The sequence below is a fragment of the Fusarium coffeatum genome, assembly GCF_003316985.1.
Source record: "Fusarium coffeatum strain FIESC_28 chromosome Unknown BRIP53273_contig_181, whole genome shotgun sequence".
Taxonomy (NCBI): domain Eukaryota; kingdom Fungi; phylum Ascomycota; class Sordariomycetes; order Hypocreales; family Nectriaceae; genus Fusarium; species Fusarium coffeatum.
The window spans coordinates 1-19,292 of NW_022157974.1; the positions used below are offsets into that span (position 1 = coordinate 1).

Genomic DNA, 19,292 nt, shown 5'->3' on the forward strand with positions numbered 1-19,292 from the left:
CCGCTGTTGTATGTTTTTGCATTTTTGTAAATACCATCTATTCCTCTTCCTTCATTATGTGCTACCTACCATAAGAAAGAAAGTACCTATGCAGCAACCCTTTCTTTTTTTTTGTCTTTCTCTAATTATAGCTTCTTACACTAGCTTCCAAGATCCTTGAATGAGTTCTGATAGCCGTGCACTTGTCTTTGTCTAGGTCGATCTATATGGCTTCAAAGATGTCCTAGTGTTTATTTGTTATGCTTTCTAACAGCCACGTTAAATTTCTTTACTGAGACTTTGATGTTTCTTACAAGCTATAGTTTATCTTCACGGGCGTCTATGGTGTCCTACTAAGACACGACATATACGTTACGATATGTTCAAGAAGTTGTGTGTATAGAAGTTGAGAAAGCTAGCTTTATATTTGCCACTACTTTCTAAGAAATCCACGAAAAAGTATCAATTTTAGCAAAAAAGAACGCCTGGATATCATCTGCTTTGTAGTTCCAATGCAATCTCTCTAGTAGCGACTGACTATAAGGTGCTCATGACCAAACGCTCTCCATTCCCTAGATACCACTGAACAGGGTTGTAAGTCTCATCATTTTGCCCTATTCCTCCTAGATATCCTACCTCATCGAGAACCTCCTGCTCTGTCTTGTCTAGATGAACCCGCATCTGAAAGACTTCGCCATCCACAACTTCGTCTGCGCTCTCCAGGGGATACTTGCGAAGCCACATCTCCCATACCCGATCCCAAACATGGGTCGTGTGCAGCATGTCGTAATCGAAACACTCCTGATCCCACATCAACTTGTAATTGAATAGCATTGCTGCCATGAATTGTCCCACTCCTTCGCGGGAACCAATCTTCCAGTTCTCTGAGCGAGGCGTCTTTTGCTGGCGCCAGACCTCGCAGCACACGAGAAAGCGCAGAATAAATTGCTGAAGATCCCAGGTTTCGTGGATGTCTTCGTCGGGACTGATGTAGGTGTGGACTAGCCGTACGTTTTCCGGCGTCTTGACGCCAAACATGAGGTTGAGGAAAACTGGTCGAGCTTTTACAAGAGCTTTCCCAAAGTCCTTGTCGGAGAGTTTATATTCTCGGCTTTCGTAGTTTCCCATGAATTTCCAAACCGCAGCTCGCACAGGTGGAGAGTCTACGAAAGACAAGAGATCTCTGGATTTGTGTTTCCTGGCTGCAACGTCCTGGATATCGAAGAGTTTGTCGACCATTGCATCAGCAAAGTCTTGGAAGTAAACTGCGGCAGGCAATTCCTCACTGCTTTCCTCATTGTCGACAAGATACAAATAGGGGTTAGAAAAGACTCGCAATTCCTCCTCACAGTTTTTGTCGTTACACCAGACTTCGGCCGGGTTTGCTCTCCCCTGGGAAATTTGGCGGTGGATGCTGGCTCTGCGGGTGAGTCGAGAGCGACGCAGTGTGCGATAGCTTTGGGGGGTAAACCCGTCATCGTAAATTGAAGTGGAAGCTGTATTCCTCAAGGCATTCTTCTTGGTATCTTTCTTGTTCTTTTGGTCGGAATGACTAGTGTCCAGACTACCGCCATTCGACGAAGCGGCTGTTCCAGATGAAGAAACAGCATCAGAGCGATCTCTTGACGGGAGAGAAGACTCAGAATGATCTGGGAGAGAAGTTTCGTCGCCCTTATCCATGATTTAGATTGTAGGAAAAAGAAAGTAGACAAAGAATGTATCGTTGATGGTGATGAGAAAACCACTATCCTCTCGAGAGGCATGGTATTATTTATAGAGGTGCAAGCTCTTGCAGTGTTCATGTGCAAGATAGGAATACACTCATGTTCAGTAGGTGGCTTAAAACAAGGCAGAAGGGCCGCAGTGGCATTGTTCTAGCATAAAGTGTGCCGTTGACTGCGAACAAAGAACACTGTGGGAAACAGCTAGACTTTTTCGCAAAGCATTCAAGGCCTGCGAACAAGTCAGTATCAAAGGAACGGATAGTACTTTGACAGTAGTAGTAAATTTGATGTGTATTTTCTGTAAATATGGCTCAAGGTGGTAACAAAGCGACTTCTTTGAGCATGTTAGCTAGTGAATTTGAAACTCATGTTTGTTGGATATCTTCGGCAAAACAAAAACACTACTCTTTGACATGACCCTCGTGGATTCTTTTTACCATAGGAACTTCCTGCATTTCTTACTTCCACATAAACAAGGGGTCATGTGTGATTTTTCCCCTGGTTCCTCGCTCTCGTACGAAACCCCATCGACGTAGTCAAAGGTGAGCTCTTCACCCCTCGGAATTTCCTTGATTGCAAACAGGGCAAGATCATGAATATGTTTATCAGCATGGTCACCAACACGCGCAAAGATGCGCATGTTGGGTTCGCAAGAGTGGTTGACAAAGCGCGTTGGTCCAGACATGAACTCGCCATCAACTTCAAGTGATGGACCCTTGAGTCTGGTGTCGAGTGAGTCCGGGTCGGTAAATTTATCGAGAGCGAATAGATAAACGTCCTTGCGTTGCGAGATGGCTGATTCGCTGCGTCGACGGTCTGCTTCTGTCGACGTGATTATCTCGCCCAGATATCTGTCGACGAACTGTCCTTTTTTAATGGGCACAGGTGATCTCACACCTGTAGGAACGAAGTTAGTGAACCACACGCGACATGTTGACGATAGCAGATAGACTTACCCCATCCCCGGTCTTCGGTCCGGAAGATCTCCAAGGGGATCGTTCGACCACGCTCGACGACACGGTTGGGGCAGTTTATGGAGCAAGAACAGCTCTGGTGGCATTCATATATGGGCATCTTGGAGGTATGGAATCTGGATCGCAGAAGACCAGCTTTGGCTCCGTGTGCGTGATAGGCGTAGGCTTTCTTGCGAGGCTTGTCTATGTTCATTTCGTCGATACGGTCTCCAAAGGGGTCACCTTCTTCATCGCTAGATTCCTCATCATCTAGATCGGCCAGACAATGGCAGCTTGTGAACTGACACTCGTCGTCATGGGCACAGGAGCAGCCACTGCGGAAACTATCCCCAGCTCGTTCAACCCCTTCACCGAGCACCACATTTTTTATGAAGCGGAAGTCATCTGGCAGAACCTCGGAGTCTTGTTCGTTGACTACCGTGACTGGCAGAGTAGAATGAGTTGGTAAAGAGCGTATTTGACACCAGTGACAATTATTGCGCTCTGCTTCGTAGCCCTGTATTTCGTGTCAGCTTGTGGGTCATATGACAGAGACAGTTGGTATGTTACCTCCTTCCCGTGATAATAAAAATGGCGTTCTGTCGCCTTTTGCATTTTAGACATGTTGGCCGTGAATGTTCATGGTTTTGGAATGACAGTGAATGGGGGCGAATGCTCATGCACCACAAGACAGAAAAGAAAATACTCCTTTTTTGCACGGCGATGTAGGCCAAGTGAGCTGGAATGGTTCAAGCAATGAGTGAATGAATAAAAATTATCCACGCGATACCATAACATAAAGCAAAAAGAGGGATGTATGGAAATCGGAAGGAACAATCGATAGTGGATGTTGAGTCCACGATGAAGCACTGACAGCAATGTTTGGTGAGGCTGCTGATTGGTCACAGCTGCCTTCGATGAGTACTTCCATGTTCAAGGTGAGAGCCTGTATTTATCTGCTTTCTACTGCCGTGGAACATTACAAATTCAGTTATTTTGTCTTTGAGTGAAGATTGCTTCTCTCAAAGTGATCAAGCATGTTGTCTGCTTTGTGTAATGCAAAGCACAAGTATCTCTTCTGCACTCCCGGGTAAGCCATCCATTCACTGTCAGATACTAATGTCAAATGAGTTCCTACCTATGTATAACCCCCTGTAATAAGGGTTTGAGATGTTGAAGAATCTAGTGATTGAGATGAATGATATCTTTAATAGTGGTCAATGGACTCTTCAGCCCTATAATGCCCATGTTGCAAGAGTTCACCTTCAGGCTCATCTAGAGAGTCAAGGTTAGATTCTCTGTAGAATCGTAATGGATCCCTGTCTATCCATAGGCTTGTCCTTGTAATACCCCACCAGCAACAACCAACATTCAATTGATGAATGATACCCCCAGTATCTCTAGGAAGTGATGGCAGTCCCTGTACCTTGGTCATTTTTAACTTTCTTGGCCAACAGCATAACAAAAAGTGAAGTTGTCATTACATCAACAATCCTACATAAACTCAGTGTCTGCATCATCACACATGAAAGGCCGCGTTTCCTCCGTACTTGACTGTCGTTGTCACTGCCAACCTTCTTAAACTCAATATTGGTATGATTATTCTCATTACCAAGTCATATGATCAGTCGATGAGTTAACATCTATCTTTTGAGCAATCAATTGACTGATTTGTGATTTATTCAACTGTTCCTATCATTTATCCTTATCGCTCTATGTAAGTCAAGTCAACGCTCAACTTCTGCTAAACCCATTAAAGCTCTAGCTATAATTAACTTAATTTAGGACCCTTCTTTGATCTTGTTCCTTATTTTAGGCTAACTAAAAGCACCTAAGTAACCGAGTCCCGCTTTTGCGCCGCATTCCCCTGCCCCCAAGAAGAATCGATAGCTTATTAGGTTCGGCGTCTCCAGAAGACGAGACGAGACGGGACCAGACCAGACCAGACGGCACCTACCAAACCGAAACTCGGCTCCCGTCTTTACTTACTACTCCATCTCTTCTTCTTTTCTATTGCTCTGCGCCTCTTGCCTGCGTGCGCCGCGCCCTTCTTTTGCTATAGACCTCCTCTTTTGTTCCCTTTATCAACCAGCATTTCATTTCGATCCCCCTCTCATCAGCTGTGACTCTGGCCAAGCCTGTCAACGATGGCTAGTCGCTAAAGTTGGGATCACCATTCCTTTGCTCAACCTTCAACCCACAAGTTCAACGTCGATCGCCGCCGCCCTTGTAGACTGCACTAAACTGTAGACTGCAGTACAGTACTGTAGCCAAAATGGTACAGCACTTTTTCAGCTCAGCTCACCATCTCTATCTAACATATGCTGCTAGGGTTGCTGTCTTTCTCGTTCCTCGGGGCCCAATTCACCCTACCCAGGTGGCGCACCCAACGCTTCATCGCGTGCCATTAATCCTCCCCCACTGTCACTCCCCGAGGCCGCTCAACCACAAATCCCTGCTGAAAGACGTCGCCAGCGTCGTCGCAATGACCGTCCCTTGGATCAGCACATTGACAAACCCTTGCGACGACACGAATGGACTTCCCGCGACCGCACCTGGACCAAGAGCGAACTGGCAAAAGAACGAGCCGCCTTCTTTGATACCCGGGTCACCGGCAGACCCGAGATATGGCAAACTATTCATGCAGCCTTGCAAGTTCTATGGGATCCCGCGAGCCAAGACGCCCAGGATGATGGATCCAACGGTCTTGCGACAGCTCAAATGATCCTCTCCGCAGCCGAGATTTCTCTACCCACCGGCAACCTCTCCAACGGCGTCTACGATTCTCTTGGAAATTATTATCAATTGCCGGAATGGGCTGTTTCTGACCCGCAGAATGTCCAAGAAGATCAGGTACCCGGGGCGAAAGGCGACATTTCCACCGCGGGTGACGATACAGCAGCCGATGAAGAATTGAGTGACGACGAGATTGATGGCAAAAAGCAAGAGAAGGGAAAAGAAGTGGACGAGCCGAAAGAGCTGGTCAAGTTACGGGCTAGACTTAGTGAAAATGGCCAGGACGTTAATGTCAATATCTCAGAGTCGGAAACAGTCCGGAGTGTAGCAAAAAAGATTGCCCTTGAGGCTGGTGTGAGTACCTTTACCCTGATCAATTCTTCTTTTGAACAGACTGAGCGAGGAAAGAGTCGAATGCTAATATGACTCTCAGCTTGCTTCTACAAAGAAGATCAGAATCGCTTATATGGGCAAGATCCTCAAGGATAATTTATCCCTATCGGCGCAGAATTGGACGATGGGACATGTTGTCAATGCCCTTGTTTTCGAAGCTTAATCGCACTCAACCGTTCTCCAGTGTCCAACTTGGAGAAGTCGATTCGCAAGCTTGGCACCCGTCGTGGACACTTCGCGACTGATCTGACATTACAGTCACCCTCACACGCACGCCTACATACATCTTAATTGTCATGCTGCTTTAATTGTTTTGTCACCATCAACCAACATTGGACAATACCCCATCTTATTTACCCGGTCTACTGCATCTGTTTCTATTGGAGTTGGAGGATGATGGTCTAGCGATGATTTGTTTACACCCTATATTACTCATATCTCATGTGTCGAGACCGACTTTGGACAAGATAGTCGTCATCCCACTAAGCATGTATGAACATCATTGACGAACCCAATGTGTCACCTGGCAGACATGACAGTGTCCGTTTTAATACCACTCATTATCTCCTCAAAACGGCGACCAACCTCACCAACTTTGTGACAACTTGTATCTTGAACAGTGATTCTTTCCTTTTTGAAACCATGTGCCTTTGTAATCAACATCTACCTAAACCTGCTTACAATGAACTCTACCAGGGACCCATCGCAAAGCCTTTTGGTGGGAAAACACCCATTAACATGCTCCGCCCCTGACTCCGCTCCAACCATCGTCATGAATCTTGGAATGCTTAAGTAGCCCGTTCTCGTATGATCCGATCCAGGTACTTTTACGTGTCATCAGTTGGTCTAAGCCGTTGAGCCGATCTTATTGAGACCCTTCAGCGAGCCTAGGCTCAGGGCCAGGCCTTGTGATCGACTCCTTATTCTTACGAAACCAGTAATGGGTCCGTCCTCACCCTCCTTCTCAATGCTCAGGTTAGCGAGAGCATCCTCACCTAGGTCATTTGTTAGCAGAGTCCAGTGCATGAGAGAGTAAATGAACTTACCGAATACGCTTCTTGCGTACAAGTTAGCACTCAGGAACTGACAGTCGCCCTTGAGACTAGCCTCTGGTGTCAGACAGTTCATATTTGTGCAGGCCATGAGCTGGTCAAGGAAATCGCGAAGCGTCTTGGCCTTGGAGTTGATGTTGACCTTGTTCTCCCACTCGAACTCAGTCCACATGGTACGGAACTGAGTCTCAGTGCATGTAGCGGGCTGAATGTAGTCCATAATGTCGACATGCAGGTCGTTAAGGATGACAACGTTGGTGTCAGTAGAGTGGGCACCATCGTACACAACGTTACCAAAGATGACACCAGTATCCGTCGAGGAGACCTTGATCGTGCATTGCACGTTGTGGAAGTCATGGGGGCCCAGGTTCTGTGTAGTAGGTCGCTCTACAACCTTCAAGTCACCAAGAGTAGCAAACTCAACTGAAAGGTTCTGAAGAGTCTCGGTAGTTTGGTTAACCAGGAGAACATCAAGAACAATGTCAAACTGGTGGACCTTGACATATGCCTCAGCATAGACGGGGTCGGAGAAACCGGTCAACTGGACTACCCGGCTGAGCTTGGAAGAAAGATCCTCAGCAGTGCCCTCACCACCAGTTGCCCTCTCCAAGTCCACTTCGATCTCGTCAAGACCGTCAGTAGTGTTCTTCTTGGCGAGCTGTCGAATGGGGACAACATCGTCAACTTGCACGGCTGTCTTGGCCTTCTCGAAAGCTTCCTTGGCAGCGCGCTTCTTCTCCTCGACCTGTACCATAGCACGGAAAGCCTTGCGAGTGTCATCCAACCAAACAGTTTCGAGTTCCTTCTTCTCCTCGAACTCGGCCAGGGAGCGCACACAAGACATAATTCGGTCCACGGAGTCTTCATCAATAGGAGCCTTAACGAATTGAGACTGACCCACACGGATGATTGAAATCATGATGAGCATGGCCTCGGCTCGGAGGGCGTTGGTGCGAGCCTTGTCGGAAGAAATCTCATGGTGTCGCATGACAAGCTTGACGAGGGTTGATGACAGGACAGTCGCCAGATAGTAGTCTCCATCGAGGATAAGTTGGCGCAGAGGGGGCTTCTGAGCAGTTTTAACAGCCTCCAACCTGGCAGCAGCTGAGGACTGGCTGGTCAGGGCAGTCTCAGTGGCATAAGTACCATCGGCAAGAACCTTGCGCGAACCAGATGGCGCAGCTGGCTTTGATGTTCCGTTGATGTGGTCCTCAGTCTTCTCTTCGCCGTCGTGAGAATCGAGTAGTCGTTGCTCGGAGGCAAGAATTGGCATCTCTCCTAAGCTGGCACGTATCCTCTTCCAGGCCTCTCGGATATCCTTCTCTTCAAGGGAGTATTCACCAATGATCCACATGATGCCGCGGTAAACCTTGCCGGCTCGGACCTCACCCAGGGTAGAGACAAGTCGCTCAATGATAGTAGTTCGCAGGTTAGGGAATTTCTCTACAACCTCCTTGACGAAGTTGATCACATCGACGGCTGAAACATTGTTGAAGTCGGCGATGAAGTCCATGAGAAGTTCTACAACACTTGCGGCAACCTCGGAGAACTTGATGGCGCATTGATGAATTGAGTGGATGAGGAGGGATCGGTATTCGGTGTTCTTCTCGTATTCTTGATCGACGGTCTTGGAGAGCTCCTTCTTGAGCAGAAGCACGACCTCTTCAACATTCTTGCTAGACACCATCTCAAGAGCGAGTCCGAGTGCCTTTCTTCGAACATCGATATCGGTACTGGACAGAACTCGGAGGATCTCCATGGTCAGATCGTCAAGGACACCTTCATTCTTCTTGCGCAATTGGTCAACTCGATCGAGAACGATAAGCTTAACGTTGTTGTCTGCCTCCTTGATGCTCAACTCGATGAACTTGGCGGCAGCGGCCTTCACAGCGACCGGGTTGTTTGTAAGGGCAGTCAGGGAGGAGGCGGCTTCGTATACGACGGTCGAGGCGCCGGCTTCCAGCAAGTCGAATATCAATCTCAAGTACCTAGCCTATTGTAACAGTCAGTGGGCCGCCTAATCTTTCCTGTAGGCAAACAGCCAACAAACCTTGTTCTGAGAGTTTTGGACAGCATCCTTTCGGATGAATTCGAGCTCGACAAGCTGAAGCAACTCTTCTGCGTTAGGGATGCCTTCGAACACAGAACTAAGGTAGACCAGGGCAGCATCGTGGTCGATGCTAGCGAGAGCGGCGAAACCATTTCTTCGGCAGACTCCATCGCTCTCTCCCTCAAGGAATGTCGAAATAAGTTCTGAGGCATCAGGGATCAGGGAAGGTGAGTGTGTGTAAATGGAGGAGATGGCGAAAACGGCGTTCTTTCGGACGTAGGCATGTCGGTGTTCGAGACAAGATCGGGCTGAAGAAAGAAGAGGCTCGATGAGCTCAGCTTCCCTCAGCTTGCAAAGGAAGCGAAGGGTGTTTCCTCGAATGTATTCGTTGGGGTGTTGAAGATCGTTTCGGATACCGTTACTACGTGACTACAGTTAGCCTTGCACGGCGGCGACCTATGTCGACGTTTGACATAGAGGCATGGGGAACTGCAGTCGTACCAAACCAGAATCATTTCTTGCTTGAGCTTGCCGCTGCTGTCAAGCTTGGGGCAGATTTCATAGTAGAAATAGAGAAGCTTCTTGAGAGGCTTGTACTTGGAAGGCATAACGAAGCGAATGATGTGCATTAGCAAGCTGGGCATGGGGTCACCGTTGAGCATGATGGTCAAGATGCGCTTCATAGTCTCGACCTTGCTCTCATCGGTGCCCTTCTCCAACTGCATGCGCAGATCGGAAACGGTGGGGACATCGGCCGCATTGTCCTGATGAACGAGACTGTACGCATTCTCAAGAAAGCCAGACATCTTGAAGGGTGTCGCCAGCGGCTGGCCGAGAAAGTTGGTGAATGTGTTTGTTGTGGATGGGACGTGGCTCTTAAGGAGAACGTTGGAGGTGGATTGGAGGTACCGGTATAGGTGGTATTGACTTCGGCGGTGGGGAGGCTCAGCTCAGGGGTTCAAGCTGCTTGAAAGGTTCAATTGTCGGGACAAATAGCAAAATGCGCCTGGGCCATTCGTTGAGTAATTCCAGCGCGCAATCGCTGTAAGTCGTTTTCTAGAAGTAAAATTGACCAACTCTGGACAGCTTCAACTTCAAGAAGATCTGTCCTGCCAGCGATGTCGAACAGGTGGCACTAAGCGGCTTGATGGGAGGGATGGTATCACGTGATTTGACAAGGGGGTCATGTACTGCGATTCGTAACCTTCAAAGTACAATATCCAACCTCCTAATGTTCAAGTTTGTGCCAATTGGTCGACATTTGGCTGAAAATGAAGAGTTGGTTGGTATAAAGAATACTAATTAAGTGATAGGTATTCCCTACATGTCATGGAAAACTTGGTTCCATCTTTTGAGGACGTAAATATATGGAAGACGATAATAGCCCAGGTTGAGCTTCGATGGCACATAGGCGCAGTGAAGGCCATCCATGTACATACCACCTCCACTGTCTGTTGATTTAGTACTGACGGTGAAGGCACTCCATCCACTAATATCAGGGTGGTGTAGGTGGCAGGTAGAGCTGTCCGTCCATCTGCCCCGCCAAAAGATGGTCCGTGCATATGTACACAACAGGTCTGTCCCGCGATTCTTTCTCAGCCTTGCGATCCTGAGGGTTTGATTTATTATTTCTTGACCCGAAACCCCAATACTTTCAATCACATATCCTACATACGCAGCCATGTCATCGTCAAACGAGCCTTTCTACCTACGCTACTAGTAAGTCCAGTACCTCGGCCAGTGCTGCCTTAAAGGCTTTTACAATCAATACTAATGACGTCTCTGCAAACAGCTCTGGCCATATGGGCCGTTTCGGTCACGAGTTTCTAGGTACGAATGGCTACAACCCCTTGAACTTCTCAGGAACTTTCTTCTAACAGGATCGCGATCAGAATTCGACTTCCGGGTTGTCGGCGATGGTCGCAGCGCGGTTGCCCGATATGCCAACAACTCCAATTACCGAAACGATAGCTTGATCCGAAAAGAGAGTCAGTATCACGCTTGATGTCAGTCCAGCACAGTTTACCTGACCAGATTCTAGTGTGTGTCAGCTCCGTTGTAGTCGACGAAATCAAGCGCATCATCAAGACAAGCGAAATCACGAAGTACGCTGAACCCTTTGCGCCGCAGCCACCCCTGACGTGATTCTGACAATAAACAGAGAAGATGATTCAAAATGGCCACAGAAAAACAAAGACGGACGCCAGGAATTGGAAATCCGAATTGGAAACGATCACATCGCATTCGAGGTTAGTTTAAGGAACCAGTCGCTTGGAGGACAGCATTGACAGCAAGCAGACAGCAAAGATTGGATCCCTAGTGGATGTCACAGAATCCGCCGACCCTGAAGGCCTGCGAGTGTTTTACTATCTCGTTCAAGATCTAAAGGCGCTAGTTTTCAGCTTGATTGCTCTGCACTTTAAGATCAAGCCCATCTGAAGAACAAGTCACACAACGAAGAATGAACTGCAGCATCACCTACTCGAGATAGTCAAACATATTGCAGCAGTGCTGATTGGCAACAATTGAAATTGGCGCATGGCAGTCATGGATGATGGACGATACCCAGATATCAAAAACGTGGGAGATTATCGTGAAGAAGAGACGTTCACGCTACGCATTACGAAATAAGAAAGCATACCTGAAAAGAAGCAAGCCCCATTGCAACAACGAACAATCCACGAGACTAATCATTTGAGCGTTACCAACCCTCCCTTCTTTAATGTGTGGAATTATGAAGTCGTGCATCATTGTCGAAAAGTCGTTTCAAAGACTTTGAGAGGCTGGACAATGATATGGTAAAAAGTGATTGTATGGCTCCCAATTGCATCGAGTAGTTCTGTGCTGCACGCCTAGCCGTAATACACAATTGCGTAGACAAGTTCAAAACTCCGAAATCACTTTCCTGGCAGCCACGTAGTCGGGATCATCGAGCCGGCCGGGTAGAGCCGTCATGTGGAAAGCGTTTTACCGGGCAGTGCGATGGAAATTGTCTGATTTCCATCATATCCTCGGAGCGTATAATGCATCATGGATGTCTTCCTCTTCCTAATGAGGGCCCATCACCCCATAACAAATGCAGGCGGGAACACGGTGGGGGATGCTGGGGCTGCCCGATGCCGCTTTTGTATCTGGGGCACGGCGCGGAACCAAAGCAGCCCAGCCCAATCTGATGTAACAAGAAGGAGGGAGAAAACAGAAAGCATCTGATTTTGGCAGCGACGCTGATTCGGATTTGATACTCATAGTTACCCAAGACTAGCCACGACTTATGAAGTGAAAGATTGATACTTGTAGAATATCGTTGTCGGCAAATTGTTTTTATCACAGTTTCGCTCCCTTCCATGATGGTGTTGAAGGCCAAGCCACTGCCACTGGATGGTAGTCTTGTTAAGGTTCAGCCTGGCCCGCAGAGATGGAACTGGACCCTAGTCCTACCGCAGTGTTTGAATCTTAGCATCTATTGGATCTCAGCTGAATGAGAGGAAAACTGATATGAGCAGACCTCAATCGATATATTTTTATGTTAACGATATAGGTGCTGTTTCTGAGTACCAAGGTACCTGGACACTTGAGGATCTTCTGAAAATACCTGCTTGCTTGTAACATAATTGAGGGGATACGCCAAACATGTGCTGATCTTTGAGGTCCTTCGTTTGAGAGTCCGCCCTTCCATTGGATCCTACCGGGTGCTTCCACCGTTGTCACTAGCAAACTTCTTTTAAGCCATCCTGCAGAAATTTGGGCGCAAAAAAAAAAAGATGCCGCACCTCAATGCTCCTCGAGTCAATGTTACACGGCATGAGCAACTTCACCAACTAGGCCCGGTAGGTAGCGTGGTATGCTCTAAGATCCCTCGCTAGACCAAGACCTGGAAGACTTTCCGTCTTGCCGGGTGGAGGTCTAGTTAGACCCATGGCCCCCACATATCCGCTACAGAACCCCAGAGACAGAGACAGAGACAGGCGACAGGCACGGCAGGGCAGCCCAGCATCACCGACCGACTCGACTTGACGGGTCTTGACTGATTGACTGACCCTTTCTTTGCCATCGACCCATTCGTTTACGATCTGCCATTACTCGCTTGTTTCCAGATTGTTTGCTCCAACCTTTTTATCTCATGATCTGAGCTTCCATTGTACTATTATCATTATATTGCTTGTTTCTCCGTCCTCTTGTCATGGGCCCGCATGCTACTTTCTGAAAAGGCTTTCTGCTGTAACCAGTCTCTAGTCTAGTCCCCGAGATCGCCACTCGCTTGGTGATTAACACTAACTTGGTTCTCTCCTCTGGCATCGAATAGCGCTCGACGTCAGGCCTGTCCTTTCAAACTTGCAACGTCTATCGGCCGACTTGATACCCTCGATTATAATTTGTTCGCGTCTTAACTCACTATCTGCACTTCGTCGAGATACCCGCCGCTCAATTGTATTGTATCCTCTCACACGTCACATACAATGCCAACACCATCATCGAATCCGCCTGTTGAGGCTGCGTCGCCGCGCTCCTATAGTTTCTCGACATGTCCTGACGACGTTCAACATCAGCCACGTCCCGCTTGGCAATCGCGCGGCGACGAAGAAGCTCGTGTCGACAACATCGGTGTCCAGCCCAGCCCCGATGTCTCTGTAGATGGCGGCTCGCCACTCACCGTTGACGCGCCGCCTGCACCCGAGCGTCCAAACGACGATACCATCATGTACGATGGACGTCCACCCAATGACTCATCTTCAAGATCTACTACCATGTCACCACGCCCGCAAACCGCTACCACTACCATAACAACCCCTATGCACGATGGATCTGAATCCGAAACCAAGGGAAGGGATGCCGAAATCGGTAATCAGCTGAGCCGAGAGCCTTCCCATAATACACAACAAGCTACCGAATCCGAATCAGCTCTGTGCGAATCATCCAGACGGAGAAGATCCCCTAATCAAGACTCAGAGTGGACTGATTTTGATGCGCAAGAAGATGAGCTCTGGTCCCCATCCATGGGTCCGGACTACTCCTGCATGCGGGTGAGCCAACTTTCGAGTATCCAACCAGTATGATGCAACCTTCTGACAAACAAAGACTATACCTTCAACGCCATCTTCTTACCTCCGTCCGGGTAGCAAGTTCCATGGCACACAGCAGTCAGAACGGCAAGTCTACGACGTGCAAGTCGAGATCAAACATGTCGACATGCGCGAGTCTTTCCTTTGTGGTTATCTTCGAATTCAAGGTTGGTACCAGGTATCCGTTAAGACTTACTAACGGTAAACTAACTACTGTTGAAGGTTTGACCGAAGATCATCCTACCCTCACAACGTATTTTGAGGGAGAAATTATTGGATCCAAGTACAGCTTCTATACCCAGCACGAGAACTGGGGCGCAAATAGCAAGGTCGATCTGAGCCACTGGGCCAAATTCACTGCTTTTCGTCCCTTCCAGAAGCAAGCTCGCAAGGGCCCCGTCACCATTCGCGATGCTGCTCAGCGAGAAACTATCTTCATGCGCTGGAAAGAGCACTTTCTGGTGCCAGACCACCGTGTCCGTACGATAACAGGCGCCAGCTTCGAAGGGTTCTATTATATTTGCTTCAACCAGGTCAAGGGTGAAGTGAGCGGTATCTACTTTCACTCTAAAAGCGAAAAGTTGGTCTTCAACGCTCATCACATGGTGAACTTGTCACTAACTTCTCAAAGGTTCCAACAACTGGAATTAAAGCATGTACCCGATCGAGGATGCTTTGCTGCAACGGAATTCCGTTAGGCCTACGACTTCCAAATTACAACATACTGCACAAACTTGAAGCGTGACGCTGTCACGTGTATATTGACGATTATCTATCATGACCGTTCGTGTGACGGTTAAGGCGTGTTTGGTACTGTTACAACGCATAGATGGCAACACGGGAAGGACCGTGGATGGGTTATTATGACAGCTTGATGAACATGCATGCGTTGCCTTGTGAGTCAGCAATGTTTTGGTATTTCTTTTCTGGGGTGGTTTATCATATATGAATGTGGAGCATAGGAAATTTCTGATGGGAGTAGAGCGAACTTTTGCGATGGTTTCTTTTCGTTTCTTCTATTCTATTCCTCTGTCTCGAACTTCTTGAAATATCCACGTCGAAACGGGTTGAGTTCATCTGCCGATGTCCCATCCAATGTGAGCTTTTGTCGGTTTGCATAAGTCTCGAGGGCCGATTGCGGCACTTGTGAGTCAGGAAGTCGACGATAAGTAATGAGTCTCCTCGACCCTAGCAAGTGTCAGTATGGGCAAGATGCGCAAACAATACTACAGAAACGACTTACACTTGTTGAAGGGTTGGGTACAAACCACTACCACTTCCATGTAAGGATGTGTAGGGACAGGGATCTCCTGGTCTTCATCGTTGGCGGTTGGCATCCAGAACGATAACCGTCCATCGTCGACAAGAGTGTTGGCTGCAAAGTTAAGAATATCATCGAGCATCACCATGAAGCTATATGGCTTTTTGGGTGGTACGTAGGTTGGTTTCCTGATATGGTCAGCATGAGGGTTAGCAGAATCGACTGGGGTATTACGAACATTCCGTGTTGCTTCCCTTGTTCTATCAGCCAAGGCGTCTTCTCAGGATCGCGAAGGCCAAGCACCCTCAATCCTTCTCGAACACCATAGGGCGGATCACAAACAATTCCGTCCCATGTCCTGCGGTGTCTCCTAATAGGTGTGTTGGTCAGGTCTGCAGAAAATACATCTCCCAAGCAAGATCCAATGCCATATTGGTCAAAGTTCCCCTTAAGACTCTTCTTTCCGCCCTCGCCACGCATGCTACGACCATCGATATCGCTTCCAAAAGCGAGAGCACCAAAGTGAGCACATGCAATGGGAAAGGACCCAGTCCCGACGAATGGGTCGTAGAACAGCTTGCCGGGAGCAGCAAGGGCGATGTTTGCCGTAACTAGTGCAAGCTCAGAATCCATACTTGTCGTAGAGATATATCCTCTCTTCTTCAAGTCGAAACGAACCAGAATATCGCGTGAGGAGTTTCCGACATGGCGAGCAAGATACATCATCGTAGGGTCAGGAAGATTCAGGGGCACGCTGTCATACGGCCACATTTCGAAGATTGTAAACAAGTTATCGGGGTTGGTCATCTTGACAGGCCCGGTCCAGCCCAGGAATCGAAACGAGTTGATGAGTTCGATTCGCTTCTTAGCAGAACGAGTTCCTTGGTAAGGATCGACATCAAACTTAAAAGACTTTCCCAGGTAGCTATCCCAGATGTGCGATGTATTTGTCTTGACTGATTCATGTAGCTCGTCCAGGGTACTTCCTTTACCCCAGAGCTCATGGATGGATTGAATGAGAATGGATCTCTTGGCCAGACGTTGAGCAGATTCTACTGAATTCAGTTGAACGATACAAAAGGGGGACTATTCACAGTAAGTCTCTGGGAAGTCATGTGTTCAGTGGGATAACGGACATCTTGACTATAGTCGACTATTTTCATTTCCAGGCCTTCAACCAGAGCCAGGGCTTCGATCTCGGGAACTCGAAAGGTCTCATGTGCCTGGGCAAATTTTATCAGAAACTCCATGTTGGAATGGGTTTCAGATCTCGTGGTTTGACAAAGGTCGAGTTCACCAACTTTGTGGTAAAGTTGAGTGGGGGAGAAAAGGGCACACTGAGGCTGATACTGCCTCGTCAAGAAATCGCTTTCTATAGCAGAGCTACCACCCAGATATGAAAGTTTTGGAACAGATTTTCCAATATTAATAACAAAATGTCTCAGGACCTCTAACAAAATGTTATTTAAGAAATAGTAAAGTGCAAAAGTTTCTCTTTAGTCCTGTTGTGAAGTTGCGTAAAAGATTCACCGAAAAAGACCCGGCTAAAATCCAAACCATTGGTTTTGTGTTACCCTCCATTCGTGACTTACACCATCCAGCAGCTCGACTCACCAGCATTTTATCGTCAAGGCATCATCTTTTGCCTTAACTCTCTACCTTTTCGACATGTTTCCCGCTGCTGCGTCGTCGATCTATCAATCGCCGAAATGTTTTGTGACATACGGTACTATGGGCCATGTTGATACTAACCAAGCTCCTCGTAAAGGCAAGCCTTGGGCTGCAATTACGTCGTTAGATTTTGTTCACAAGGTCAGTACTTTTCAGGTATAATTGATATTGGATCTATATTAACCGAATTCAGGTCGACCTAATACTGCCTGCAGAAGTACATGATGCAGTTAGTGAGCAACTTGCCAAAGCCAGCAAGTCTCCACGCTATTCAAGAGTGGTAATGTCTTTGGGAGATGTCTTGCAAGGAGACTTCTTTACAGAGTACATCAAGAGGGGTCAGTTCAAATTTTTACACTATTGATGTTTGCTGACATTATCCGTGCCTGGTTAGGTGATATTCTCATGCTCTCAGAAGGACAAACGACTGTTGGCACTTTGTTCACTTTGCGGGAAGGTATAAAAAGCTACCGCACTTCAAGTCTAGTCAAAAACTGACACTGTTCCAGGTGTTCTTACAATGTTTGTGGATAAAGAAACGTATGAGCGTGCAGGCCTTCCTGGAAAGCCATATGGCCCAAAGGGTGGAAGAGGAACCAAACCTCGATGGAGTGAGTACCAACGGCAAGTCTCTCAAATATTCGCTGACATGACGATCAAGTTATAACGTACAACCTCAGGGATCCATCTATGTTGCGGGGAAAGAAGGGGTTTGATAGATTGATCTATGCCTGTAAGACCGTCTTCAATCGACCTATGACATGGCTATTTTGCGACAACACAACCCAAAGTAGGTACCACTGGCCGGATCTTCACTAGGGAATCATGTTGCAGTTTTGTGCTAACTCTCACAAGCCCCTAGTCCAGAACCCATACAACAGTTCTTTCCCACAGCCTTCACCTCAACACCCATCGCGTCCCAAGATCTTGCCGTTCTGCAACCGAATCTTGATGTTGACCCAGAAATTCTTGCTGAGAACGATCGTGAAGCCCTCGAGTACTTTGCTACAGAGAGTTACGAATGGCTCTCGCTCATTCGTCTGGCCAGTCCACGTGTAAAGCCTCGGGATAGTATCGATCCCTATCTGTCACGGTATTGCGTGCCCGGTGATAAGACCCAGGAAACCAGGATCCGCAAAATAAGTTGGGAGGGCTTCATGTCGACGCAATGGCTCCATGGCCTACTCATGAATGTGTTGGCAGTTTACCCTTCAGGAACATGGTTTTCTCTTGGCGCCACATGTTTCTCAAAGAGTGTACCAGGAACAAGTGATGAACTCACTATCCTCAGACCTCCTAATGCAGCCGGCAAATATCTCATGTGGGAGATTAAGGCATCGACTTAGGTGTCTTCTAGTCTTGCTTCGATCGTACGTTGCGCTCTTCGCCGACGCCACCCTCGCCCAGAACAGCGTCTTCAATCAATTTCCGTAGCTCAGCCTGGCCCTGGGGCGTGTCGAAATCTTCGCGTTGGGCCAATTCCTCAATTCTTCTTCGGAACTCCGGATCGATCTCCCCAGGAATATCTGTGGCCTCGTCCATGGTACCGACTGTGACTTTCATACCCTCCGGAGGTGGGGGAATAACTTCAGGCATAACAGCTGCTGCAGTCGCAGCAGGGTCATCGGCCTGCTTTACTTCAACCGTTAATAGATACTCTGCAACCGCAGGGAAATCCCCTTCTGCTTCGATCTTTTCTCTAGCTGTGAAACCTTCTAGTCCTCGGTGACTAATGTTTGCGCCCAGCTCTTCGACCAGAACTTGAGCAGCGTCCTTGGTTTCGACAACAAACAAGGCCGTCTCGTTGTCTTCGTCTTTCAAGTCCACATCCACGTTGAATTCTCGAATAAGGGACCGTAGAAGATCGAGATGGTTGTAGCTGGCAGCGGCATGGACGAGAGAATAGCCGTGTTCATCTTGCGATGACGCCAGTGCTGGTTTCTCCCTGAGGAGGGGCAGCAACGTGGGGTTGTTGTCGGCTGCGAGGAGGAATGGGTTGGGGGTTGTCATGATAGAAGTTGTAATAGCTTGGTATCCGGGTAGTTTTTGGTACTAATACGCGAATTTGATGTATTTATATTCAAGTTTCCTTGGTTTGCTATTGCAATTGTTGAAATTGATTAAATAAAGATTATGCGTCGCTGCTACGACAGAAGATTTTTGGCGGGGTAGCTGCATGTGGAACCCTGGATTTGCGCCCACCATCATGGTGCCTGATGAACCTCCAAGGACTGGTTTACACTACCTGTAAGCACCCGACATATTAATTTCTTAATATAAGTCACACCGCTGCTGAAGCCCTTAGTACCCGTATTAGTATTACCAAAAGCATATTAATGGCCAATTGCTGCCTGTGCTGCTGGTAGGTAGTGAGCCCGATGACATGAATCTGTAGTCGGCGTGACGCATGGAT

General features: G+C 47.8%; 9 protein-coding genes across 9 annotated transcripts; 4 read left to right on the plus strand and 5 right to left on the minus strand.

Annotated features, from left to right (window-relative positions):
• Nucleotides 1-516: 516 nt before the first annotated feature.
• FIESC28_08044 (uncharacterized protein) lies at nt 517-1,659 on the minus strand (the record flags this gene model as incomplete). Its single annotated transcript, XM_031162183.1, has 1 exon — nt 517-1,659. One exon carries the CDS (start codon nt 1,657-1,659, stop codon nt 517-519), a length of 1,143 nt encoding a protein of 380 aa, XP_031013745.1.
• A 355-nt stretch (nt 1,660-2,014) lies between these two features.
• On the minus strand, nt 2,015-3,280 carry FIESC28_08045 (uncharacterized protein; the record flags this gene model as incomplete). The annotated part of the gene is made up of 4 exons (XM_031162184.1): nt 2,015-2,037; nt 2,166-2,600; nt 2,660-3,173; nt 3,227-3,280. 4 exons carry the CDS (start codon nt 3,278-3,280, stop codon nt 2,015-2,017), a joined length of 1,026 nt encoding a protein of 341 aa, XP_031013746.1.
• A 1,651-nt stretch (nt 3,281-4,931) lies between these two features.
• Nucleotides 4,932-5,948, plus strand: FIESC28_08046 (uncharacterized protein; the record flags this gene model as incomplete). The annotated part of the gene is made up of 3 exons (XM_031162185.1): nt 4,932-4,934; nt 4,988-5,746; nt 5,826-5,948. 3 exons carry the CDS (start codon nt 4,932-4,934, stop codon nt 5,946-5,948), a joined length of 885 nt encoding a protein of 294 aa, XP_031013747.1.
• Nucleotides 5,949-6,631: 683 nt separating this feature from the next.
• Nucleotides 6,632-9,693, minus strand: FIESC28_08047 (uncharacterized protein; the record flags this gene model as incomplete). The annotated part of the gene is made up of 4 exons (XM_031162186.1): nt 6,632-6,780; nt 6,832-8,830; nt 8,888-9,308; nt 9,389-9,693. The coding sequence occupies 4 exons, from the start codon at nt 9,691-9,693 to the stop codon at nt 6,632-6,634; spliced, it is 2,874 nt and encodes a 957-aa protein (XP_031013748.1).
• Nucleotides 9,694-10,568: 875 nt separating this feature from the next.
• FIESC28_08048 (uncharacterized protein) lies at nt 10,569-11,326 on the plus strand (the record flags this gene model as incomplete). Its single annotated transcript, XM_031162187.1, has 6 exons — nt 10,569-10,606; nt 10,680-10,717; nt 10,768-10,875; nt 10,929-10,992; nt 11,049-11,136; nt 11,186-11,326. The coding sequence occupies 6 exons, from the start codon at nt 10,569-10,571 to the stop codon at nt 11,324-11,326; spliced, it is 477 nt and encodes a 158-aa protein (XP_031013749.1).
• A 2,018-nt stretch (nt 11,327-13,344) lies between these two features.
• FIESC28_08049 (uncharacterized protein) lies at nt 13,345-14,645 on the plus strand (the record flags this gene model as incomplete). The annotated part of the gene is made up of 3 exons (XM_031162188.1): nt 13,345-13,908; nt 13,964-14,114; nt 14,170-14,645. The coding sequence occupies 3 exons, from the start codon at nt 13,345-13,347 to the stop codon at nt 14,643-14,645; spliced, it is 1,191 nt and encodes a 396-aa protein (XP_031013750.1).
• Nucleotides 14,646-14,968: 323 nt separating this feature from the next.
• FIESC28_08050 (uncharacterized protein) lies at nt 14,969-16,458 on the minus strand (the record flags this gene model as incomplete). The annotated part of the gene is made up of 4 exons (XM_031162189.1): nt 14,969-15,135; nt 15,191-15,396; nt 15,447-16,294; nt 16,345-16,458. 4 exons carry the CDS (start codon nt 16,456-16,458, stop codon nt 14,969-14,971), a joined length of 1,335 nt encoding a protein of 444 aa, XP_031013751.1.
• A 418-nt stretch (nt 16,459-16,876) lies between these two features.
• FIESC28_08051 (uncharacterized protein) lies at nt 16,877-18,225 on the plus strand (the record flags this gene model as incomplete). Its single annotated transcript, XM_031162190.1, has 6 exons — nt 16,877-17,020; nt 17,073-17,217; nt 17,274-17,336; nt 17,389-17,490; nt 17,541-17,669; nt 17,735-18,225. The coding sequence occupies 6 exons, from the start codon at nt 16,877-16,879 to the stop codon at nt 18,223-18,225; spliced, it is 1,074 nt and encodes a 357-aa protein (XP_031013752.1).
• A 7-nt stretch (nt 18,226-18,232) lies between these two features.
• FIESC28_08052 (uncharacterized protein) lies at nt 18,233-18,889 on the minus strand (the record flags this gene model as incomplete). Its single annotated transcript, XM_031162191.1, has 1 exon — nt 18,233-18,889. The coding sequence occupies one exon, from the start codon at nt 18,887-18,889 to the stop codon at nt 18,233-18,235; it is 657 nt and encodes a 218-aa protein (XP_031013753.1).
• Nucleotides 18,890-19,292: the final 403 nt, after the last annotated feature.